This window comes from Neoarius graeffei, chromosome 12 (genome assembly GCF_027579695.1).
Source record: "Neoarius graeffei isolate fNeoGra1 chromosome 12, fNeoGra1.pri, whole genome shotgun sequence".
Classification (NCBI taxonomy): Eukaryota; Metazoa; Chordata; class Actinopteri; order Siluriformes; family Ariidae; genus Neoarius; species Neoarius graeffei.
The window spans coordinates 57298401-57324461 of NC_083580.1; the positions used below are offsets into that span (position 1 = coordinate 57298401).

General features: G+C 45.6%; 1 protein-coding gene across 1 annotated transcript; it reads right to left on the reverse strand.

Moving 5' to 3' along the window:
• Window positions 1-234: 234 nt before the first annotated feature.
• cfap53 (cilia and flagella associated protein 53) lies at window positions 235-25415 on the reverse strand. The gene is made up of 8 exons (XM_060935102.1): window positions 25252-25415; window positions 19443-19672; window positions 19159-19332; window positions 10584-10887; window positions 10141-10359; window positions 7443-7659; window positions 3621-3723; window positions 235-603 (listed from the first exon to the last, which is right to left on the reverse strand). Exons 1-8 carry the CDS (start codon window positions 25321-25323, stop codon window positions 375-377), a joined length of 1548 nt encoding a protein of 515 aa, XP_060791085.1. The 5' UTR covers window positions 25324-25415; the 3' UTR covers window positions 235-374.
• Between the last annotated feature and the right edge of the window lie 646 nt (window positions 25416-26061).

The window sequence follows — 26061 nt, forward strand, 5'->3', positions numbered from 1 at the left end:
TGAAAAGTGGCTTGATAATGCATGAGATAATAAGGATGACCATTATTTGCATTGAGAAATGATTCAAGATTATTCAAATCCTTAACACTGAAATAATTAACCCCATTAGAAACTAGTCCGTCAAGTCAGACACGTTTTGAAAATGTAATCGCACCAACAAACTACTGTGAGGTGCAATTCTGAAGTGAGCTTGGTTCAATCAGGAACAAAAATAACACCTCAGAGCAAAGACTCTTTTCTTTTTATTTTGTTTTGCAAATCTTAATCACAATTCAAAGATACTCCATACGAGGCCATAAAACCTATTAAAAGCGCAAAGCTCACTGAGAATGTTTCATTGTGAGAGCGAATCACAGCTAATGATTTGAGCAGGTTTAGTTAGTTGTTGGTTGGTCCTTCCTTCTTCTAAAGGGGTGAACTCCTGTAGTATGGGACGTCGGCCTGGACATGATTTCCTGCACCTTCTGATTGTATTTCTCCTCGTCCATTCGACTCCTTTGGACCTCCCGGTCGTTCTCGGCTTGCTTGATATCATTTAGCTGCTGATTGTGCAAAATCTGAGCCAAAAGACTAGCTTGATATTCCTGACACACCTCCCTGAGACTGGAGTAAAAAACAAACAAACATGATATTAATAATACACAACTTTCCATTTATTTGAAAAGCAGTTGATCAGCTATAATGTTTGCTTTTTTGTTTTGCACTGGAGCTATGAGACTAATAAAGGTAATATAAGTCTATCCATCCATCCATCCATCCATCCATCCATCCATTATCTGTAACCCCTTATCTTGTGCAGGGTCACGGGCAAGCTGGAGCCTATCCCAGCTGACTACGGGCGAAAGGCGGGGTACACCCTGGACAAGTCGCCAGATCATCGCAGGGCTGACACATAGAGACACAACCATTCACACTCACATTCACACCTACGGTCAATTTAGAGTCACCAATTAGCCTAACCTGCATGTCTTTGGACTGTGGGGGAAACCGGAGCACCCAGAGGAAACCCACGCGGACACGGGGAGAACATGCAAACTCCGCACAGAAAGGCCCTCGCCAGCCACAGGGCTCGAACCCGGACCTTCTTGCTGTGAGACGACAGCGCTAACCACTACACCACCGTGCCGCTCTAATATAAGCCTACGTCACCCAAAATCCTTTTCATAATTATCTGCAGAAGCGGCAGACCCGGCTCCGCAGGGTGTGTGGGAGGGGGCGGGGAGTTTGGTTGGTAGTGTGTGGGGATGTGTGGTGGTGGGGGATTCTGGCCCAACCAATCACAAGGCTGGCCCATCCACCCAAGAGGCAGTGAGACAGAAATTTTGTGCTATCACATGCATTTATTTATTTACTTATTTACTTATGATACATATACAGTATGTTATTTACCAGCTGGGAGGTCCATATCGTGAAATACCGTGACCAAGGTCTTGAAAGTACTGAGCGAGGCCCTCTGGGCCGAGGTCAGTACTCAAGGCCGAGGTCACGGTATGTCACCATACGGACCTCCCAGCTCGTAAATAACATACTGTATATGTATGGGGTTTGTCTGTTCAAATCATCAGCAACACAGATGAACTGAACATCTATCTATCTATCTATCTGTCTATCTATCTATCTATCTATCTATCTATCTACTCAGGCACACTGTGCAGTTGATGAAGGACTTTTGAAAATGTCCTGTTTCTTCTGAATATATATTTATATAAATTTTGTTAGGACTGGGACTGTTTTGGCCTCTAGAGGCTGCTGTTTTTTCCTTATCTTGTCATGTTTGTTTTGGCCTCTAGAGGCCGCCACTGTTTCTGTGTTTTGTGTTTTGACAGCCATGTGCCTTTGTTTTGTGCCCCGCCTAGTCCTCATTATTGTCACCTGTGTCCTATTTAGTTTGTGTATAAATACTCCCTCAGTTTGGTCCCTAGTCACGGAGTCTTTGTGCTGTTATGTTTAGCTCCAGTAACCTCTGTTCCGTGGTCCTCGTGGTTTTTGTACTTTGCTTTCTTTTGGACTTTGTGTTTACCATTTTTGGATCCTCTGAGCGTTTGTATTTTTGCCTCTTCTTATATGGTTTTTGGCTCTTTGTTTCTTTGAACTTTTGTTTTTTTCCCGGTTATCTTCTGAGCATTTGGATTATACTTTTGTTTTTGCCCTGGATTGTAAATATTGTAAATAAACTATTTTTCTACTCTACTTTTGCCTCACTCCTCTGCATTTGAGTCATTCCCCTGGTGGCCTAGTGGGGGTTTGCTGGATCACTATACCAGCGATCCGGGTTCAAAACCCTAACAAATTTATTTCATTTTTATTTACACACACCCAAACTCCCTTGTGGAAATTTAACTATCAGGACACTCACTAACTTAAATGCCGACTGATTGGCTTCAAATTGTTAACTGTTTAATTGTTAATTTACTGCAATTTTATATACAAACGATACTGTCATGTTTAAATCACTCATTAATTTTAAGTCCATACGCAAATATCAACACTTTGCGCAACCCTGTTGTTTCATGTTAACGACTTGAAAGAAAAAAAAATCAATCAAATCAATATATTAAGGCAAAAAAGATGAGCTACTCGATTTGGTCAAAAGAAATGGCACCCTACAAATAGAGGAAGTGTGTGTGGTGTACCCAAATGCGCTGCATTACTGGAAGATGTAGAACATAATGTCACTAAAAGCAAATTAGTTCCACTGAGAACACGCTTGGTCATTTCTATATGAATATAAGGAAATTAGTGAGAATCATGCAACTGTGAGTGCATGAGTATGAAAAAAAAAAACCAAAAACCCAAACTTATGTAAACCTGATGGGCATTTTTCATATGCTATGGCCAGTGAAGAGTTACATACACTCACTGGCCACTTTAAAAGGAACTTGCTTTTGATTCTAAGACTCCTGTTCTTGGCTGCAGGAGTGGAACCCGATGTGGTGTTCTGCTGTTGCATGCTGAGATGCTTTTCTGCTTACCACGGTTGTAAAGCGTTGCAATGAGATGCTATACCTTTCCAAGCAGCTCAAACCAATCTGGCCATTTTCCCCTGACCTCTCTTATCAACAAGATGTTTTCACCGGCAGAACTGTCGCTCACTCAATGTTTTTTGTTTTTCGCACCAAACTCTAGAGACTGTTGTGTGTGAAAACCCCAGGAGATCAGCAGTTTCTGAAATACTCAAACCAGTGCACCTGGCTTGAACCAACACCCATGCTACAGTGAAAGTCACAGAGATCACAATTTTTCCCATTCTGATGTTTGAAGTGAACATTAACTAACTGAAGCGCTTGATTTGTATCTGCATGATTTCATGCATTGTGCTGCTGTCAAGGGATGAAATCATGCAGATACAAATCAAGCGCTTCAGTTAGTTAATGCTCACTTCAAACATCAGAATGGGAAAAATTGTGATTTTTGAAAATTGTGTGTGCATCAAACAGCAGGTGGATGGGTGTTCCTAATAAAGCGGCCGGCGAATGTACAACTATACACAAAGATTGCTCACTGGGGCCCGTTGTGTGCATTTTGATTTTTCACTGAATTCTTCCTGTAATAAGAGGTGCCCAGAAAGACAGAGAGAGAAAGACAAAAGGTCAGCAAGCAGTGATAGCTTTAATACGCACCGTTTTTTTTCCTGTTCATCCAGCAGCTTGTTCATCTGGATGATTCTATTCAGCTCATCTCTCTCCTTAGCCAGTTCTGCCTGTTTCTTAGCATTCCTCTCCACTGAAAGGATATTAGAAAAAAATGAGCATAACAAACATTATTGTCTTGTCTTTAAATCATCACATGAAGTACTGAGCGCTTATGGGAAAACATGGTCCTATTACTACAAAGGCCTTTGTTTTAAGAGTAAATCCAAATCCCTGATGAAGGCAAACATGACACACGAGACCACATTTTCAGTCGTCCTGCATATTTGTTTTTTCTTTCTTTGGCTTTGGTTATTCATTTGGTTTTCAGTTTTCTTCTAAATTATTTAAGACTGAAATTTAAGAGCGTTTAATTTTACAGTTCTCTTCTACTGAACACTGTTCAATTTTACGTCTTCAACTTGTACAGAACGCTGCGGCCCGATTTTTAACAAGCATGTCTCGACGTGAACACATTACTCCTGTGTTGTCGTCACTCCATTGGCTTCCAGTCCGTTTTAGAATTGATTTTAAACTTCTGTTGTTTGTTTTTAATGCCATCAATGGCCTGGCTCCCTCTTACTTATCTGAGATTTTAACTATTCGTGATCATGGTAGGGCCCTGCGTTCTTCGGGTCAGCTTCTGTTAGAAGTTCCAAGGTCGAGATATAAACAGTGGGGTGATCGTTCTTTTGCTGTCGCTGCTCCCAGACTGTGGAACAATCTGCCCCCCGACATTCGCACCACTATTGATCCCGGCCTTTTTAAATCAAAGTTGAAGACCTACTTTTTTAGATTGGCATACAATCCTGACTAGGGGAGTCTTGTTTTTGAGGGGTGCTTCGTTCCGTCTGTTTTATTTCATGTACTTCTGAAAGGCTTTTGGTAATCCAGCACGGTGGCACCTTCCGCAGTTAAAACCTGTGTTTTTATGTGTTTTGGTGTTCTGTTTTATGGCTTTGATGTAAAGCACTTTAGGTACCTTTTGGTTATTGTAAAGGGCTATATAAATAAAATTTGATTGATTGATTGATTGTTCATTTCAAATGGTGTTCATTTGGCAATTTTCTCATGTCATTTAGTATAATTATTTCTGACAAGGAAAGTAACTCCCATCACCCTTCTGTCACTGGAATACAAATGAGAAGACAGTCTTTAACAGTATCTAGACCAAAGGTTTTCAAAGTGGGGTCTATGAAGCAATATCACATTAAAAAATAATTTAGCTACATACTATTTACTTACAGTGATGGAAATCACAAACCACCATTTTACACACACACACACACACACACACACACACACACACACACACACAGGGTGTTTAAAAAAAATTGATATCATTTCACAATCTAATAACTTTGTCAATTCTCGTTCAATTGACCGCAAATTTTAACAGCATGTGTGGAAACAGGTCAAAAATTTATGTTTAATGCTTTTAGTTTTTATCTTTTTAGGTATAGTAATGCCATTCCCCGGAAAAGAAAAGGCGTTTTGTGTGTTAGAGTTTGCTCGAACACAGTCGAACAAGACTGTGCAGCGTGCATTTATGAGAAAATTCTCTAAAAATGCGCCAACTGCAATGCAGATTTGGACACGGCACAAAAAGTTCAAAGAGGAAGGCTGTGTATGTGTGTCTGTGTCTCAGGCGGCGCGCATATTTTTATTTTTTCTCTCCGTGCTTCCACGGAAGGCGGTCGCATTTTTCTCTGCCGCCCCCCCCTTTCCCCCCTTAAGTCCCGTGTTTTCATGTTGTAAAGTGTACTTGTGTTTTTTGTGCTTATGTGCTGAGGTTTTTTTTTTAATGTTCCCACACTGTACTCTTGCAGGAGCATAGAGTGGGGGTGTTTTTTTCTCCTCTCCTTTCCTCATATTCTCTGTAATTTCTTTTTTTCCCTGTCTCCCTGTCCTGTCTACTCCCCTTGTATGTATGTATGTATGTACGTGAGGACAGGTTGATGGTCAATTTCACTGGTACAGTGATAATAAAGGGGTCATTCATTCATATTGAAAATTTGTGAAATCGTTCATGGAATCCATTTACCTTTGAATTTCTCATTCAGCTTTTGAGGAATAAATCTTATATTGCTCAACATTAAGCCTGTTCAGTTTCATTTGCCTAGACTATGCAGTTTCTTGGATATTTACATCTCAAATAATATCACATTTTCTGATACACCCCGTATATATAGGATATCGGCTCATATACAGTGAGTAGAGAAAAACAAAATGGAAGCGCGTGTTGCTGAACCAACTGAGGACGAAATAAAACTGTACTTGAAAACAAAACCCCAAAAATACAAAAAAAAAAAAATCAACAAGATATGGAATAAAAGTATTTGATGGTAAGAACGTATCTTTTTTTATTTTTCAAGAATTCATCTCATCTCATTATCTCTAGCCGCTTTATCCTTCTACAGGGTCGCAGGCAAGCTGGAGCCTATCCCAGCTGACTACGGGCGAAAGGCGGGGTACACCCTGGACAAGTCGCCAGGTCATCACAGGGCTGACACATAGACACAGACAACCATTCACACTCACATTCACACCTACGGTCAATTTAGAGTCACCAGTTAACCTAACCTGCATGTCTTTGGACTGTGGGGGAAACCGGAGCACCCGGAGGAAACCCACGCGGACACGGGGAGAACATGCAAACTCCACACAGAAAGGCCCTCGCCGGCCACGGGGCTCGAACCCGGACCTTCTTGCTGTGAGGCGACAGCGCTAACCACTACACCACCGTGCCGCCCTTTTCAAGAATTATTATTATCTCATCTCATTATCTCTAGCCGCTTTATCCTTCTACAGGGTCGCAGGCAAGCTGGAGCCTATCCCAGCTGACTACGGGCGAAAGGCGGGGTACACCCTGGACAAGTCGCCAGGTCATCACAGGGCTGACACATAGACACAGACAACCATTCACACTCACATTCACACCTACGCTCAATTTAGAGTCACCAGTTAACCTAACCTGCATGTCTTTGGACTGTGGGGGAAACCGGAGCACCCGGAGGAAACCCACGCGGACACGGGGAGAACATGCAAACTCCACACAGAAAGGCCCTCGCCGGCCACGGGGCTCGAACCCGGACCTTCTTGCTGTGAGGCGACAGCGCTAACCACTACACCACCGTGCCGCCCTTTTCAAGAATTATTATTATTATTATTATTATAGCATTTTTCACTAATTGCTACTGTCATTTCACCGGTTTGTTTACATTTGAAGTGGAAATGATTTTGTCGGACGTTTTGCATAAAGTTTTTGTTTATCGAATTTGCAAAAAATAAAAATAAAAATGCTCTGCTTCTCAAAATCCAGTGAATATGGATAGAATAAAACAGTTATTCCACTCAATCTCATTGTACATGGCTTATAGCTCATTCAGCACTACACGCCTCATTGGCTATCAGCTCATGTACGACTTGATTTTGTGGAATAACTGTTATATACTTATTAACTGGTTTAACTGGTCCCATGAATTAAATGGGTTTAATCCAAACCTCAATAATTCAAAAACAATTAACCAATAAATAATTTCAATGTAGACTTAACGTGTTTGTTCTGTGTGTGTAGGTTGACTCCAACAAATTGCTAGAATACAGTGCAGATTTACTGTACATCACGATAAAGGTCCCTAGCTGCAAAAATCTTTTACACATCTAAATTTAGGACACAAGGTAATCATCTGGTCAGGTAACTTGTATCTACTGTAGTGTTATTACTTGTCACAGTGAGCAAACTGGTTCCCTTATCTATGCCCATCACTGTTTCAAATATACAGTATGTCAAGCATTTAGTATGTTCCTTACAATTTTCCTGAATTTGTAAGCGCCGAATGTCCAGCACATCTTTCATGAGCCGGTCTCTAGCTTCTTTTGCCAGACGGTTCTGTTCTGCTCTGTGGTTCAATTTCTGCTGCAGCTCAGCGTCGAACAGCTTCTCCAACTCTGCCTCGTGCTGTCTCTGCTCCTCCAGCTGCTCCGCCAGGTACTGCCGATACCTCTGCTGCTCCTCACGCAGTTCCAACTATTCATTCAATGAGAACATTTTGTTGACTAACACAGCATGTTTTATATCGTCCCTGTTTACGGTTTCAATTTGTTGCAGCTTAGCTGAAAGGAGAACAACACATTTTGACACTGTATGTGGAACTGCTTGTGTTCTTGTGTTCAGCCTGAAGCTACAGTCTGGGTTCCTGTTTGGTTTTAGGAAGTTTTGGCACCAGAAACGCACCAGTTACAGTTAGTTACGGTTGCTTGCTTCTGGGAGGTTACACTCTTAGCCCAGATTAAGGCTTCACAATACAATCTGTAACGTTAATCAGAATCAGAATCAAGTTTATTGCCAAGTACGTTCTCACATACAAGGAATTTACTTTGGTGGTTGGTGCTTGAACAGTTAAGATCGAATTTAAAAATAGACAAAAGTAGTTATTAAACAGAATAAAAAATAAGAATTCAAACTATACAAGTTCGAAAAATAGACAAATTTGAGGAGTATGTGCATGGGTTGTTTTTGAAGTCCAAGCTGTACAGCTATAAGCAAAGTGTCCTGGTACTACACAGCAAAATCCCGTGTTGAATTAACACCCAGAGTGTTGATTTAACACCCTACTGTGTTTATATAGGTCCAATTGGACACAAATTAACTCTCATCTCATCTCATTATCTCTAGCCACTTTATCCTTCTACAGGGTCACAGGCAAGCTGGAGCCTATCCCAGCTGACTATGGGCGAAAGGCGGGGTACACCCTGGACAAGTCGCCAGGTCATCACAGGGCTGACACATAGACACAGACAACCATTCACACTCACATTCACACCTACAGTCAATTTAGAGTCACCAGTTAACCTAACCTGCATGTCTTTGGACTGTGGGGGAAACCGGAGCACCCGGAGGAAACCCACGCGGACACGGGGAGAACATGCAAGCTCCACACAGAAAGGCCCTCGCCGGCCACGGGGCTCGAACCCAGGACCTTCTTGCTGTGAGGTGACAGCGCTAACCACTACACCACCGTGCCGCCCCCAAATGAACTCTGAAAGTGTTAATTCAACACCGAGGAATTTGCTGTGTAGTAATTGTGAAATTCAAATTTTCAGTGTTGCTTCCAAAGAAACATCCTCAGAACACATGCTTAACCTAGAATGCCCCAATGCTAGAGCAAAAGACAGAGCTTAAGAATGAACAATCTTTCTGACTGACAGAAAACTACGTGTTCTGGTTGGCTGGATGTTGGCAGTCCACATGATTTGTTTTCCTTACAAGAACATTTCTTCACTTTCTAAAGGGGGTCTACTCAGAACCCTGTCTCACTGGGAAACTCTCTGTTGAAGGATTTTACACAGAACATTCATTCACCTTAATTAACCACTTTATCCTCATCAGAGCCACAGTGAATCTGGAGCCTATCTCCAGGAAGACACCTTGGAGCTGATGCCTAAGTCACCTGTCAATTAGCATATTTTTTGGAAGTGGGAGGTAACTAGAGAAACCAGAGGAAACCCATGTAGATATAGGGAGAACCCACTCTCAGGAGTGAACTGAGTACCTGGAACTGTGAGGTGATGATGCTACAAGCTACACCACCATGACACATTTTTTCTTTAAAGTCAAGTTTCAAGTCAAGTCGTTTATTTCTATAGCGTTTTTAACAATAAACATTGTCGCAAAGCAGCTTTACAGAATTTGAACGACTTAAAACATGAGCTAATTTTATCCCTAATCTATCCCCAATGAGCACGCCTGTGGCAACGGTGGCAAGGAAAAACTCCCTCAGACGACATGAGGAAGAAACCTCGAGAGGAACCAGACTCAAAAGGGAACCCATCCTTATTTGGGCAACAACAGACAACATGACTATAACATTAACAGTCCTAACATAAAGTCAGCTTCGTTGATGCTATAAACCCCCCACCGACGGAAACCCGAGCGCAAAACCGTTCACGACAACCGCAGTCCCAAAGTCATCAAGTCAACTGCAGTCCTAAAGTCAGCAAGTTAACTGCAGTCCCCAGCCACAAAAGCACCACTGCAAGAGTCCAGAGTGTCCTCCAGGTGCAACCCCCAACTGTCCACATGGGGCCGCCCTCCACAGGAGCGGAAAACCATGTAGATAAAGGATTCCCAACAGAACACTTCAGAGTATCCATCCATCCATCATCTGTAGCTGCTTATCCTGTTCTACAGGGTCACAGCACAGACAAGCTGGAGCCTATCCCAGCTGACTATGGGCGAGAGGCAGGGTACACCCTGGACAAGTCGCCAGGTTATCGCAGGGCTGACACACTTCAGAGTACTAGACTGAAAATCTTTTATAATATTACAAAAGACATTCTGACTGTACCTGTACAATGGCATAAGAACACCGTGTGCAGTGATGATGTCATAACTAAACGATGACATAGAACTCTTCACTACATCTATAACCACAAGCATCTGTTGGTTCCCATTTGGTACAGTTCTTGTTTCTGAACGCAAAGTGGACAGACACTCTTAATGTCTTACCTTCCTCAGAGCCTCTTCTTTTTTCTCATCCTTCCCTAGTGTAAGCAACTGTTCCAGGATGCTCATGTCCAACGCCAGGTCCTCCTGTTGTTCCCGCGCTAGACGCTTCATTTTAAGACGCAGCGAGCTGTCTAGCTGCTTGCGCCAGCTCTCCTGATTCTGGAGCTTCTGTCTGTGCTTCCACTCCTCTTCCAGATGCATCATCTCTCTCTGATCTCGCTGAAGAACAACATGTTATAAGCACAAAATCAGCAAATAGAGATGACTTCAATCATACACAGTACATTATTAATATTTAATTAATTTGTAACATGAGGATGAAAACACTTAGGGCCATGCTGTTATAGGAAAATAATCAATGATATGGTGGTGTTATGTGGCCTAACGTGACATGGAGGTACTGTAACCACACCAAAGTTAACTGTTTTCCAATAACAGTGTACCAGTAACTGGGCCTCTTCTTCTTTGAGCTGTTTGGCCTGCAGCCTCTGTTGCTCTGCAGCCTCCATCTGAGTGCGCAGGAAAGCCAGCTGCTCCAAGTTATTCTCTCTCCGACGCTGAGCCCGCAGGTTCTCTCGCTGTTCTTTGGCCAGACGATCTCCTTCCCACAGCTGGGCAAAAAGCATTTCTTCCTCCTGCTGCAGTCGATGCTCTTCTTGACGCAGTTGGATCTGGGCTGCACGCTCTGTGCAGACCTCTTCCTGGTGCTGGCGTATGTTTGAAGCCCGCAGCTCCTCACTCTGCTCTCTGAAATCCAGGAGCACAGACAAAACATTTAGAGAAATCTCACAGCCATCTAAAAGGAATACATGCCTAAATTATCACAGTCTTATAGTATTCAGATTGCCAGAAGTCAAACTAGTAGTCATACTGTATGGTCACTGTTATTCTAAAAGATACCTCTGAAAGGCCCATTCTGGTAGCATGTACAACATCAGAAGTTTGGACCTGTAGTTGCATGTTCAACATTGTGGCAGCGGGGGCGTGGTCAAGCGCTGGTCTGTGACAGGAGGGCGGAGTCAGGGAAGGTAAGTGGCAGAATCACTACACCTGATGTCAATTAACCTGTGTTTGTGTGTCTTCCCAGTGACCGCACCCTATATAAAGAGAGAGAGAGAGCAGAGGAAGGCAGCTCTCTCCTGAACCAGCCAACTTGTGTGTTCTGTGTGACTGGGAGTATATTTGTGTCTGAAAAGAACAAATAAATTGAAGTATGGAACTTTATTCTGGCCTGCCGTCTTTCTGTGCTCCTCCCCCTCCTACGAACTGCCATAGTGGTGCCGAAACACGGGACCAAGCACAGGAAAAGAACAGCCCCATGGAGTCCTCCCCCTTCACAGACCTGGTCCACGCCCTCACCACGGCCCAGCAGAGCCAGCACCAGGCGCTAGTCACCCTCCGGAAGGAGCAAGAGCGCCGGTTCGAGGCCCTGGTGCTGGCGCAGCAGGAAGATCGTCAGGCGTTCCGGCACCTCCTCGCGTTGGCGGGGTCCACCATCTCCACCGCCGCGGACCCTTCTTCCCTCACCCTAGCCAAGATGGGCCCGCAGGACGACCCCGAGGCCTTCCTCACGCTCTTCGAGCAGACAGCAGAGACCTCGGGCTGGCCGGTGGAACAGCGAGCGGCGCGCCTCCTCCCCCTGCTAATGGGCGAGGCGCAGCTGGCCGCGCTACAGCTCCCCGCCGACCGCCGGCTGGCCTACGCAGACCTTCGCCGGGCCGTCCTCCAGCAGGCAGGGCGCACCCCCAAACAACAGCGACATCGCTTCCGCGCTCTGCAGCTGGAGGAAGTCGGCCGTCCGTTCACGTTTTGCCAGCAGCTCCGGGACGCCTGCTGGCGGTGGTTGAGGGCCAACAACCACGATGCCAAGGAAATCCTCGATCAGGTGGTGCTGGAGCAGTTCATCGGCCGCCTGCCAGAGGGAACTGCGGAGTGGGTCCAGTGCCACCGCCCGGCGTCGCTGGATCAGGCCATCGAGTTGGCGGAGGACCATTGGCGGCTGTTCCGACGGCAGGACAGCGGACATCCTCTCCTCTCCTCTCTCTCTCTCCCCCTCTCTCCTCCTGTGTCTCGTCCTCGCCCCATTCCCCCACCGCGGAGGCGGGGGCCGGCCCCACCCCAGCCGGCCCGTCGCACCCGCGGTGCCCTCCCGTTTTTCCCTTCTGTGTCTGTCTCTTCCCCCCCTCAGGTGAGTGAGCCCCAGGGCGCCAGTGCAGAAAGGAAGCCCGAGCCGGTTTGCTGGCGCTGCGGGGAGCCGGGCCACCTCCAACAGCAATGTTCGGCAATGGAAGTGCGCACGGTGGTTCGGATCCCCGACGCGCCAGGAGCTGCCCTCGATCGGGCCGGAGCGTATCGCATACCGGTGAGTATCCAAGGGGATACATATCAGGCGTTGGTGGATTCTGGTTGTAATCAGACCTCAATTCACCAAAGCCTGGTGCAAGACGAGGCATTGGGGGGAGCACAGGGGGTGAAGGTGTTGTGTGTGCACGGGGATGTTCACAGCTACCCGTTGGTGTCGGTCCACATTTTTTTCCGAGGGGAAAAATTTATAGTAAAGGCGGCGGTTAATCCTTGCCTCACCCACTCGATAATTTTGGGGACTGATTGGCCGGGATTTGGGGAGTTGATGAGTCATTTAGTGAAGAGTGGATCCTGCCGTAGTTTAGCAGGGAGAGGTCCCGGTGTCGCTTTGGTGGGAGCAGCTGTCACAGAGCCGTCTACGTCATCTCCGCATCAGAGTGAGGAGCCACAGGCTCCTCCTCCCTCTCTCGGGGAATCCCTTGCGGATTTCCCGTTAGAGCAGTCGCGAGACGAGACTCTGCGGCAGGCGTTTGACCAAGTGAGAGTAATCAATGGTCAAATGCTCCCGCTGAACGCCCCCCCCGTCCTTCCCCTATTTTTCTATTATAAAAGATAGATTATACCAAGTGACGCAGGACACTCAGACGAAAGAGCAAATCACACAGCTTTTGATTCCAAAAAGCCGCCGGGAATTGGTATTCCAGGCGGCTCACTTTAATCCCATGGCTGGACACTTAGGGCAGGATAAGACACTAGCCCGAATAATGGCCCGATTCTATTGGCCGGGGATTCGCGGCGATGTCCATAGGTGGTGTACGGCATGCTGCGAATGCCAGTTAGTAAATCCAGCGGCCATTCCAAAAGCGCCTTTGCGCCCCCTACCATTAATCGAGACCCCATTCGAAAGAATTGGGATGGATCTCGTCGGGCCATTAGATTGGTCAACACGAGGGTACCGCTTTATATTAGTTCTGGTGGACTATGCAACGCGATACCCGGAAGCGGTGCCTCTTCGCAATATCTCAGCACACAGTATTGCGGAGGCACCTCTTCCGCGTCATCTCCCGAGTTGGAATCCCGAAAGAGATTCTGACTGACCAAGGCACCTCGTTTATGTCACGAACACTGAGCGAACTGTATGGGCTATTAGGTGTTAAGCCCATCCGCACCAGCGTTTATCACCCACAAACGGACGGTTTAGTTGAACGGTTCAATCGCACCCTCAAGAATATAATTAAAAAATTTGTAAGTGAGGATGCACGTAACTGGGATAAATGGCTCGAACCCTTGTTATTTGCAGTGTGAGAGGTCCCCCAAGCCTCCACGGGGTTCTCCCCGTTTGAATTGTTATACAGGCGTAAGCCAAGTGGCATTTTAGATGTGCTGCGAGAAAATTGGGAGGAGGGACCTTCACCAAGTAAAAATGAAATTCAATACATTATTGACCTGCGCGCAAATCTCCACACACTCACACACCTAACCCAGGAGAATTTGCGGCAGGCCCAAGAACGGCAAACCTGCCTGTATGACAGGGGTACGCGCCTTAGGGAGTTTGCACTGGGAGATAAAGTACTTGTACTGTTGCCCACATCAAGCTCCAAATTGATCGCCAAGTGGCAAGGACCCTTTGAGGTCACACGGCAAGGCAAGGCAAGTTTATTTATATAGCACATTTCATACACAGTGGCAGTTCAATGAGCTTTACGGCGAGTCGGGGACGTCGACTATGAGGTGAGGTGAACGGACAGGGGTGGGGCGCTACAGATTTACCACCTCAATCTACTCAAACTCTGGAACGAGGAGGTCCCCGTAGCGTTGATGTCGGTGGTTCCGGAGAAGGCAGAGCTGGGGCCGGAGGTTCAAAAGGGCGCATTGGCATCGCATACCTCTCCGGTCCCCTGTGGAGACCACCTCTCCCCGACCCAACTCGCGGAGGTCGCCCAGTTGCAGACCGAGTTTTTGGACGTGTTCTCGCCCCTGCCCGGCTGCACCGACCTCATAGAGCACCACATTGAGACGCCCCCGGGGGTGGTAGTGCGTAGCCGCCCTTACAGGCTACCTGAGCACAAGAAAAAAGTGGTTCGGGAAGAACTCGAGGCCATGCTCGAGATGGGCATCGTCGAGGAGTCCCACAGTGACTGGAGCAGCCCAGTGGTCTTGGTTCCCAAGGCCGATGGGTCAGTCCGGTTCTGTGTGGACTACAGAAGTCAACGCGGTGTCTAAATTCGATGCATACCCAATGCCTCGTATTGATGAGTTGCTCGATCGGCTAGGCACGGCTTGCTTTTACTCGACGCTGGATTTGACAAAGGGTTACTGGCAGATCCCCTTGACTCCATTATCCCGAGAAAAAACGGCCTTTTCCACACCGTTCAGCTTACACCAGTTTGTCACACTTCCTTTTGGGCTGTTTGGGGCGCCTGCTACGTTTCAGCAGCTGATGGACAGGGTCCTCCGCCCCCACGCCACCTATGCGGCTGCATACCTCGACGATATCATTATTTATAGTAATGACTGGCAGCGGCACTTACAACACCTGAGGGCCGTCCTTAAATCGCTGAGGCGAGCGGATCTCACAGCCAACCCAAAGAAGTGTGCGATTGGGCGGGTGGAAGTACGGTATCTAGGCTTCCACTTGGGCAACGGGCAGGTGCGTCCCCAAATTAACAAGACAGCAGAAATTGCGGCCTGCCCGAGGCCCAAGACCAAAAAGGGGGTGAGACAGTTCCTGGGGCTGGCTGGCTACTATCGTAGGTTTATACCTAATTATTTGGACGTCACCAGCCCGCTGACTGATCTCACTAAAAAGGGGGCACCAGATCTGGTCCAGTGGACGGAGCAATGCCAGTGGGCTTTCTCTGAGGTAAAGGCTGCACTGTGTGGGGGGCCACTATTACACTCCCCTGACTTTTCTCTCCCTTTTATGTTACAGACGGATGCGTCGGACAGAGGGCTGGGGGCCGTGTTGTCCCAGGAGGTGGAGGGGAAGGATCGTCCCGTGCTGTACATCAGCAGAAAGCTGTCGGTACGCGAGGGGCGCTACAGCACGATAGAAATAGTGCCTCGCGATCAAGTGGGCGGTCCTCGCCCTCTGCTACTACCTGCTGGGACGCCCTTTCACCCTCTGTTCGGACCACGCGCCCCTCCAGTGGCTCCACCACATGAAGGATGCCAATGCACGGATCACCCGTTGGTATCTGGCACTCCAACCCTTTAAGTTCAAGGTGATCCACAGGCCGGGGGCGCAGATGGTTGTGGCGGACTTTCTCTCCCGTCAAGGGGGGAGTCGGCTACAGGCCAGACGGCTGCCCGGCCTGAGTCGGGCGGTGGGGGTATGTGGCAGCGGGGGCGTGGTCAAGCGCCGGTCTGTGACAGGAGGGCGGAGTCAGGGAAGGTAAGTGGCAGAATCACTACACCTGATGTCAATTAACCTGTGTTTGTGTATCTTCCCAGTGACCGTGCCCTATATAAAGAGAGAGAGAGAGCAGAGGAAGGCAGCTCTCTCCTGAACCAGCCAACTTGTGTGTTCTGTGTGACTGGGAGTATATTTGTGTCTGAAAAGAACGAATAAATTGAAGTATGGAACTTTATTCTGGCCTGCCGTCTTTCTGTGCTCCTCCCCCTCCTACGAACTGCCACAAACATCTTTCTAGAAGATTCCATCTGGAAGGCCCACTCTAGTAGTATTCCCAACATCAGAAGTATAAAGTGCGAATTGGATGTTGACCATCTTTCTAGAAGATTTCTTCTGGAAGGCACACTCTTGTAGTATTCCCAACATCAGAAGCATAAACTGCGAATTGGACATTGACCATCTTTCTAGAAGATTCCATCTGGAAGGCCCACTCTTGCAGTATTCCCAACATCAGAAGAAGAAGAAACGAAGAAACCTTTATTCGTCACATGCACACTTCAAGCACAGCGAAATTCATCCTCTGCATTTAACCCATCTGAAGCAGTGAACACACACACACACTCAGAGCAGTGGGCAGCCACACCAGAGCACCCGGGGAGCAGTCAGGGGTCAGGTACCTTGCTCAAGGGCACCTCAGCCCAAGGCCGCCCCACATCAACCTAACTGCATGTCTTTGGATTGTGGGGGAAACCGGAGCACCCGGAGGAAACCCTCGTAGACATGGGGAGAACATGCAAACTCCACACAGAAAGGCCCTCGCCGGCCGCTGGGTTCGAACCCGGAACCTTCTTGCTGTGAGGTGACCATGCTAACCTCTACACCACCGTGCCGCCAGAAGCATAAACTGTGAATTGGATGTTGACTATCTTTCTAGAAGATTCCATTTGGAAGGCCCACTCTTGCAGTATTCCCAACATCAGAAGCATAAACTGCGAATTGGATGATGACCATTTTTCTAGAAGATTCCATCTGGAAGGCCCACTCTTGTAGTATTCCCAACATCAGAAGCATAGAGAGGCGGCACGGTGGTGTAGTGGTTAGCGCTGTCGCCTCACAGCAAGAAGGTCTGGGTTCGAGCCCCGTGGCCGGCGAGGGCCTTTCTGTGCGGAGTTTGCATGTTCTCCCCGTGTCCGCGTGGGTTTCCTCCAGGTGCTCCGGTTTACCCCACAGTCCGAAGACATGCAGGTTAGGTTAACTGGTGACTCTAAATTGACCGTAGGTGTGAATTTGAGTGTGAATGGTTGTCTGTGTCTATGTGTCAGCCCTGTGATGACCTGGCGACTTGTCCAGGGTGTACCCCGCCTTTCACCCGTAGTCAGCTGGGATAGGCTCCAGCTTGCCTGCGACCCTGTAGAACAGGATAAAGCGGCTAGAGATAATGAGATGAGATGAGAAGCATAGAGTGTGAATTGGATGTTGACCACCTTTCTTGAAGATTCCATCTTGAAGGCCCATTCTTGTATTCACAAGATCAGAAGTCTACACTGGTAGCCATATGTTCAACATCTTTCTGGAACATTTAATCTGAAAGACCCATTTTTGTGGTAGTTCCACAACAGATGTCTAAAGTGATAGTTTTATGTTCATTATCTTTCTGGAAGATTCCATCTGAAAGGCCCACTCATAGTTTTCACACTAAAAGTCTAAATTAGTAGTCATACGTGCACTGTCGGCGGCACGGTGGTGTAGTGGTTAGCACTGTCGCCTCACAGCAAGAAGGTCCGGGTTCGAGCCCCGTGGCCAGCGAGGGCCTTTCTGTGAGGAGTTTGCATGTTCTCCCCGTGTCCGTGTGGGTTTCCTCTGGGTGCTCCGGTTTCCCCCACAGTCCAAAGATATGCAGGTTAGGTTAACTGGTGACTCTAAATTGACTGTAGGTGTGAATGTGAGTGTGAATGGTTGTCTGTGTCTATGTGTCAGCCCTGTGATGACCTGGCGACTTGTCCAGGGTGTACCCCGCCTTTTGCCCGTAGTCAGCTGGGATAGGCTCCAGCTTGCCTGCGACCCTGTAGAACAGGATAAAGCGGCTAGAGATGATGAGATGAGACGTGCACTGTCTTTCTAGAAGATTCCATTTGAAAGGCCTCTTCTTGTAGTATTTCCAACATCAGAAGTCTGAACTAGTAGACGTATGTTTACCAACTTTTTAGAACATTCCATCTGAAGGACGCTTTTTTGCAGCATTTCCAACATCTGATGTCTAAATTGGTAGTTGTATGTTCGCCATCTTTCTAGAAGATTCCGTCTGAATGGCCCACTCTTGTAGAAATACCAGTACCAGAAACCCAAACTGGTAGTTATATGTTCTGAAGAATTCTCGAGTGACACAATAAGGAAACTTGTCCAATATGGCTGAACCCATATGAGTTTTGTTAGCAATACATGCTAAGTATAATTTTAGTTGTTGAAGTGTTTTTTTTTTTGCAATTTACCATCACAGTTGAGGAAAATGTTGACGTTTTCATCCTGATTCCACGTTCACTGTGCTTTACATTGTATGTAAAATGCCTTAACAACTAAGTGCTAGCTGTCTAAAGCATTCGCCTCAGTCATTAGAGACCTCATGCTAGTTGTGTTTCCCAGTTGCCCAGCTACTGTGCTCATGACTTTAACCACTTCAGCAATGAGTGTTCACCTTACCATATACAAAGCACAAAGTCACATATTCCAGTTGAATGTACTGAAGAAAGTAACTTCCATTCCATGAATGTTATAAGCCTAGGTCACAACCAGACGTACGATTTTTTGGACGTGCGATTTTTGGCGTTTCCCAAATCGCTGCGTTTTTTTTTGTTCATGGAGAAAGACGCACGTTGGCCGTAAGTTTGTCTTGCAACCTGAAAAAAACGTAAGCACCCGCAGAGTTTGTTTGACATGACAAAGAACCTCTGCGGCCGGTCTGCGGCTCGAAAATCAGCACGTCACACGCGCGCCCTCCGTGCGTTTCACGCGCGCCCTCCGTGCGTTTCTTGCGTTTTTTGCACGTAGACCGGCCATAGGAGCACATACGGCCGGTTGTGACCGAGGCTTTAGCTCTATTATTTCTTATATAACAGTCTGATACAACATCAATGAATATCGTCTTTGTTCGCATGAGCTTCATATCTGACCTCATATGAAAGTAAAAGCCTCCAGTTCATGCAACTTTTTTTGTTGTCTCAGTACTGATACATACGGTACCTCTAGTCTCAACCAAATGTCCCATGAACCTTTCTGGCAAGCTTTCTAAACATTTATTTGTTTTGAACCCATTATTTGTTCATTCTGAATAACGTATTCGCAAACAGTTGCATTCCGACTACCTGAAGAGTTGATCGAGCTTCTCAGCAGCCACCTTCTGCCTCTCTCTCTCTCTTTTCTCCTGCAGGTACTTTGCTCTCTCACGCATCCTTGCTTGCCTTTCAAGCATAGTGTCTTCTTTTGCTTCCATCTCTTGCAACAATTCTCTCTCCTCAGACTCCAGCATTTTACGCAGCCTGTAGAAACCGTGACAGAAAGACATGGATGGACCAAAAAAATGATACACATCCTTTCACAAAAGCATCAGTTCAACCTACATGATGTGTAAGTGAAACAGGATGAATACCTTTCTCTCCGTTCATCGATGCTCTTCGTATGCTGTTCCATTGCCTCATAGACGCACCGGTCAATAGTAGCCGACACCATCTTCTTCTGAGTGCTCCTTTCCCAGAGTGTTCGCACTTCACAGGCACGTTGGTCCTTGGTAAACTCCAGCACATTGTTGCGAGTAGCCTCCCGTTTCTTTCGTTCAATGATATGGTAATCTGGGGGTCTGCATGATGGCTGTCTAGCTAGCTAAAAATGTGGTCAATCAATGAAAATATCACTGTCATAGATGTTGCATCTCAAAAAGAGCAACACATACTATATGTGGAACATGCACTCTCACAAACAAATGCTGGGGATATCTTTTAGGTATATCATTTGTACTTTTAATTCGAGGACCTAGAGGATGTAGTGTACTGACTAAACAATTTTACAGGATTAGATCTTAAGAACTATATTTACTATATTTATACCTTTGAGCCAGGCAGCACGGTGGTGTAGTGGTTAGCACCGTTGCCTCAGAGCAAGAAAGTTCTGTGTTTGACCCTGGCAGCCAACAAGGGCCTTTCTGTGTGGAGTTTGCATGTTCTCCCCGTGTTTCCGTGGGTTTCCTCCAGGTGCTCCGGTTTCCCCCACAATCCAAAGACATGGGTTTAGGTTAAGTGGTGGCTCTAAATTGATCGTAGGTGTGAATGTGAATGGTTGTTTGTGTCTATGTGTCAGCCCTGTGATGACCTGGAGACTTGTCCAGGGTGTACCCCGCCTCTCGCCCATAGTCAGCTGGGATAGGCTCCAGCTTGCCTGTGACCCTGTACAGGATAAGTGGCTACAGATAATGGATGGATGGATAGAGCTTAAGAACTATATTTACCATATTTAGACCTTTTGAGCCAGGTAGCATGGTGGTGCAGTGGTTAGCACTGTTGCCTCAGAGCAAGAAAGTTCTGTGTTCAACCCTGGCAGCCTTTCTGTGTGAAGTTTGCATGTTTTTCCTGTGCCTGCTCTGGTTTCCTCCCACAGTCCAAAGACATGTGGATTAGGTCAACTGGCTCCTCTAAAGGTGTGAGTGTGAATGTTTTTTTTTTTTCCTCTGTGTTAGACCTGTGATAGATTGGTGAACCTGCCCAAGGTCTACCACACGTCTTGCCCGAAGTCAGCTGGGATTTGCTCCAGCTTTCCCTGTGACCCTGAAGGATAAGCAGTATAGATAATGGGTGGATACCATTGATCCTACATTTTCATTCATCTTCATTAACCGCTTTATTCTGGCCAGGCTTGCAATGGATTATAGAACACTAGATGTGAGTCAGGGATACAACTTGGATGGGACCACAGCCAATTGCAGTGCACCATTCATTCACACCAAGGGGTAATTTAAAGTTGCCCATTGAGCTACCTTTTGTGAAGTGAGAGGAAACTGGAGAACCCAGAAGAAACCTACAAGATAGCATGCAAAAACTCCACACAGACAGTCACATAAGCTCAGGATCAGGAGATACGTGGCGTTGATGCTACCCGCTGTACCATCATGCTGCCCCACATTAGCCTTCCTTATTAAAATTTGTACACATTTCCTATTACATCAGGATCATTTTCCCATTAAAGTAGTTATAAAGTATAAAGAGTAAATGAGAGTAATATACAGTACTTCCGCAATGATCTAGTTTTGGTATCCATGCATTTTTTGGACTTGATTATATACTTTAAATATCATTCTATAATATATACACTATATCAGCCTTTCTCAACCGGGGTGCCGTGGCACACTGGGGTGCCGTCTGGCTTCATTAGGGGTGCCGTCAAAAAATTATATATTCTAACACTGAAATAAATAAAATGAATTAAAATTCCAAAAAACAATAGTTGCACTAATGCAGATCATCACCGCCTCATGCATCATCAAAATTTGTCTCACGGCCCCCTTTCCCATGTCACAACGTCACTGCCGGGGTCAGCGTATGGTCAGCGTGACTGCGTATATTTTACTTGGGGGTGCCTTGAGAATTTGCATACTTCTGAAGGGTGCCGTGACTGAAAAAAGGTTGAGAAATGCTGCACTATATGGCTAAAACTATAACCACCTAACCATTACACTCATATGTGAGTTTTCCACAAACTGTTGCCACAAAGTTGAAAGCACACAATTGTATAGGATGTATTTGTATGCTTTAGCGTTAAGAGTCCCCTCAATGGAACTAAAAGGCCAAAACCTGGTTCAGCACGACAATGCTCCTGTGCACAAAGTGAGGTCCATGAAGACATGTTTTGCCAAGATTGGAGTGGAAGAACTTGAGAGACCTGGCCTCAACCTCATGGAAAACCTTTGGGATGAACCGGAACACTGACTACTTACCAGGATTCAGTGCCTGACCTCACTAATGCTCTTGTGGCTGAATGAAGAAATCCCCACAGCCTAGTAACAAAATCTAGTGGAAAGCCTTCCCAGAAGAGTGGAGGTTATTCTAACAGCAAAGGGGAATAAATCTGGAATGGGATGTTCAACAAATGTATGTGGGTGTGATGGTCAGGTGTCTGCAAACTTTTGTCTATATAGTGTATAAAGTTAAAATTCACAACAATACTACATATCAATGATTTAAATGGAAGCTGAAAAAGAGAAAAAAATGAAGTCATATCTGGAAGGATGTACTGTAATGTAAGGACAAAAAGGTGCTTTCTTATATGCAGAGGAATGCAATTAAGTAAGGGTGAATGACAGTAACTTTCATTTGGATTCTGTTAATTGAAAGAAAACATGGATAGTTGTTTTTGATCGTGTTTTGGAAATGCAACCAAGGCACATCAAATTTGATCCATTACACCCGGGAATCACTGATACAAATCGAGACGACGCAGCAAAAGTTCAATATGGGTGCATTTCAGCATCCCCTTCCGATTCCAGTGGAGATCGCTAGACCACCGGGTCTCCATGGATCATCGTACTGTGTGACAGACATCGGAGGCGGAGAAGAAAGCGGAAACAAACGTGAGGATGCCGTGCTGGAACCCCCAAGGCCACCGCTTCCCAGTCTCTTTGTCTCCAACATCAGATCTCTAAACAACAAAATGGATGAGCTGAGACTTTATCATCATGGGCACACATCCAGGACAGTTGTGTGATGTTCATCACTACATCCAGGAATCCTGGACACGGTTATCGAGCTAGCGGGCCATGCAACTCACGGCAGTACCCCAATGGTGTAGGGGTTAACACTATCTCCTCACAGCAAGAAGGTTCTAGGCTCGAACCCCATGACCGAAGGAGGCCTTTCTGTGTGGAGTTTGAGTGTTCTCCCTGTGTCTGCATGGGTTTCTTCCAGGGGTTTCAGTTTCCCCCACAGTTCAAAGACATACAGATTAGGTAAAATACCCAGTCAGTGGGGTTGTACAAGACGGTGCATACTTAGTGCCGGTCCCGGATAGACTAGGGAGGGTTGCATCAGGAAGGGCATCTGGTGTAAAAACCTATGTCAAATAAAATATGTGGAACAGATCCGCTGTGGTGACCCGAACAGGAGCAGACGAAAGAAGAATTTTCTGAGAGCGAACTTACACCCCTCCAGCCATCACGACAATTTTACCTCAAGTGCAATCATTATACACGAATGTGCAAAAACTGCATACGTCACTTTAAATTACTTTATACATTTTACATTATTTTGTATTCCATTTATATGATTTTTTTCATAGTTGTTACTCATTCAACTGATAGTTTCTTTTAATGTGCGAGTACAGTGGTGCTTGAAAGTTTGTGAACCCTTTAGAATTTTCTATATTTCTGCATAAATATGACCTAAAATGTCATCAGATGTTCACACAAGTCCTAAAAGTAGATAAAGTGAACCCAGTTAAACAAATGAGACAAAAATATTGTACTTGGTCGTTTATTTATTGAGGAAAATGATCCAGTATTACATATCTGTGAGTGGCAAAAGTATGTGAACCTTTGCTTTCAGTATCTGGTGTGACCCCCTTGTGCAGCAATAACTGCAACTAAAAGTTTCTGATAACTGTTAATCAGTCCTGCTTGGAGGAATTTTAGCCCATTCCTCCGTACAGAACAGCTTCAACTCTGGGATGTTGGTGGGTTTCCTCACGTGAACTGCTCGCTTCAGGTCCTTCTACAATATTTCAATTGGATTAAGGTCAGGATTTTGACTTGGCCATTCCAAAACATTAACTTAATTCTTCTTTAACCATTCTTTGGGAGAACAACTTGTGTGCTTAGGGTCGTTGTCTTGCTGCATGACCCACCTTCTCTTGAGATTCAGTTCATGGACAGATGTCCTGACATTTTCCTTTAGAATTCGCTGGTATAATTCAGAATTCATTGTTCCATCAATGATGGCAAGCCATCCTGGCCCAGATGCAGCAAAACAGGCCCAAACCATGATACTACCACCACCATGTTTCACAGATGGGATAAGGTTCTTCTTATGCTGGAATGCAGTGTTTTCCTTTCTCCAAACACAACGCTTCTCATTTAAACCAAAAAGTTCTATTTTGGTCTCATCCGTCCACAAAACATTTTTCCAATAGCCTTCTGGCTTGTCCATGATCTTTAGCAAACTGCAGACAAGCAGCAATGTTATTTTTGGAGAGCAGTGGCTTTCTCCTTGCAACCCTGCCATGCACACCGTTGTTGTTCAGTGTTCTCCTGATGGTGGACTCATGAACATTAGCCAATGTGAGAGAGGCCTTCAGTTGCTTAGAAGTTACCCTGGGGTCCTTTGTGACCTCACCGACTACTTGCTCTTGGAGTGATCTTTGTTGGTCGACCACTCGTAGGGAGGGTAACAATGGTCTTGAATTTCCTCCATTTGTACACAATCTGTCTGACTGTGGATTGGTGGAGTCCAAACTCTTTAGAGATGGTTTTGTAACATTTTCCAGCCTGATGAGCATCAATAACACCTCAGAAATCTCCTTTGTTCATGCAATGATACACTTCCACAAACGTGTTGTGAAGATCAGACTTTGATAGATCCCTGTTCTTTAAATAAAACAGGGTGCCCACTCACACCTGATTGTCATCCCATTGATTGAAAACACCTGACTCTAATTTCACCTTCAAATTAACTGCTAATCCTAGAGGTTCACATACTTTTGCCACTCACAGATATGTAATATTGGATCATTTTCCTCAATAAATAAATGAGCAAGTATAATATTTTTGTCTCATTTGTTTAACTGGGTTCTCTTTACCTACTTTTAGGACTTGTGTGAAAATCTGATGATGTCTCATCGCATCTCATTATCTCTAGCCGCTTTATCCTTCTACAGGGTCGCAGGCAAGCTGGAGCCTATCCCAGCTGACTACGGGCGAAAGGCGGGGTACACCCTGGACAAGTCGCCAGGTCATCACAGGGCTGACACATAGACACAGACAACCATTCACACTCACATTCACACCTACGGTCAATTTAGAGTCACCAGTTAACCTAACCTGCATGTCTTTGGACTGTGGGGGAAACCGGAGCACCCGGAGGAAACCCACGCGGACACGGGGAGAACATGCAAACTCCACACAGAAAGGCCCTCGCCGGCCACGGGGCTCGAACCCAGGACCTTCTTGCTGTGAGGCGACAGCGCTAACCACTACACCACCGTGCCACTCTGATGATGTTTTAGGTCATATTTATGCAGAAATATAGAAAATTCTAAAAGGTTCACAAACTTTCAAGCACCACTGTATGCGAGTAGAGTGAATGGGGAACAGGTTTTTCTTTGTTTTTAGAGAGACAGCAAACTTCGTTGTATGTTAACATGCAATGATAATAAAGGGCATTCTGATACTGATTCTGATCCAGATACTGATTTGATCTTACCACTGCCACTGAGTGAGGTGTAGGACCGGAAATTTCCCGACAGTGAGCTTTGCTTTTCTGTCCGACCAACATATCTGACCAAAAACTACGAGCTCAGATTAAATCACTGACAGAAGAAAAGGAAATTCTGATAAAGAGACGTAAAAAACAAATCTTTGTCACGCCTTCTGTTTACGGAAGCGTTGCCACGGCAACAAAGTGTGACGTCAGACGCCAGCCCATTATACTTCCGGCTTACGTTTCAATATTTCAGTATCATCAGAAAAAGTGACAATTTATCATATTGGTACACTTTTAAACCAAACATTCAAAAATAATTAAATTTCACACTTATTATAGTCAATTCTACAGCTATGTGTATATGCGCGTTATTTCTTTTTCATTTCAAAATAAAAGTCGATATCCTAAGTGTTTTTTTTTTTAAACTTTATTTCAAAGAAACAAATCTTAGAAGCATATACACTACCGTTCAAAAGTTTGGGGTCACTTTGAAATGTCCTTATTTTTGAAAGAAAAGCACTGTTCTTTTCAATGAAGATCACTTTAAACTAATCAGAAATCCACTCTATACATTGCTAATGTGGTAAATGACTATTCTAGCTGCAAATGTCTGGGTTTTGGTGCAATATCTCCATAGGTGTATAGAGGCCCATTTCCAGCAACTCTCACTCCAGTGTTCTAATGGTACAATGTGTTTGCTCATTGCCTCAGAAGGCTAATGGATGATTAGAAAACCCTTGTACAATCATGTTAGCACCGCTGAAAACAGTTGAGCTCTTTAGAGAAGCTATAAAACTGACCTTCCTTTGA

Coding starts and splice junctions, on each gene's coding strand:
- cfap53 (XM_060935102.1), bottom strand. CDS start 25,323: ATGTTGGTCGGACAGAAAAGCAAAGCTCACTGTCGGGAAATTTCCGGT. Junction 3,724..7,442: donor CTTACAAATTCAGGAAAATT/GTAAGGAACATA, acceptor ATATCCTTTCAG/TGGAGAGGAATGCTAAGAAA. Junction 604..3,620: donor GATGAACAGGAAAAAAAACG/GTGCGTATTAAA, acceptor TTTTTACTCCAG/TCTCAGGGAGGTGTGTCAGG.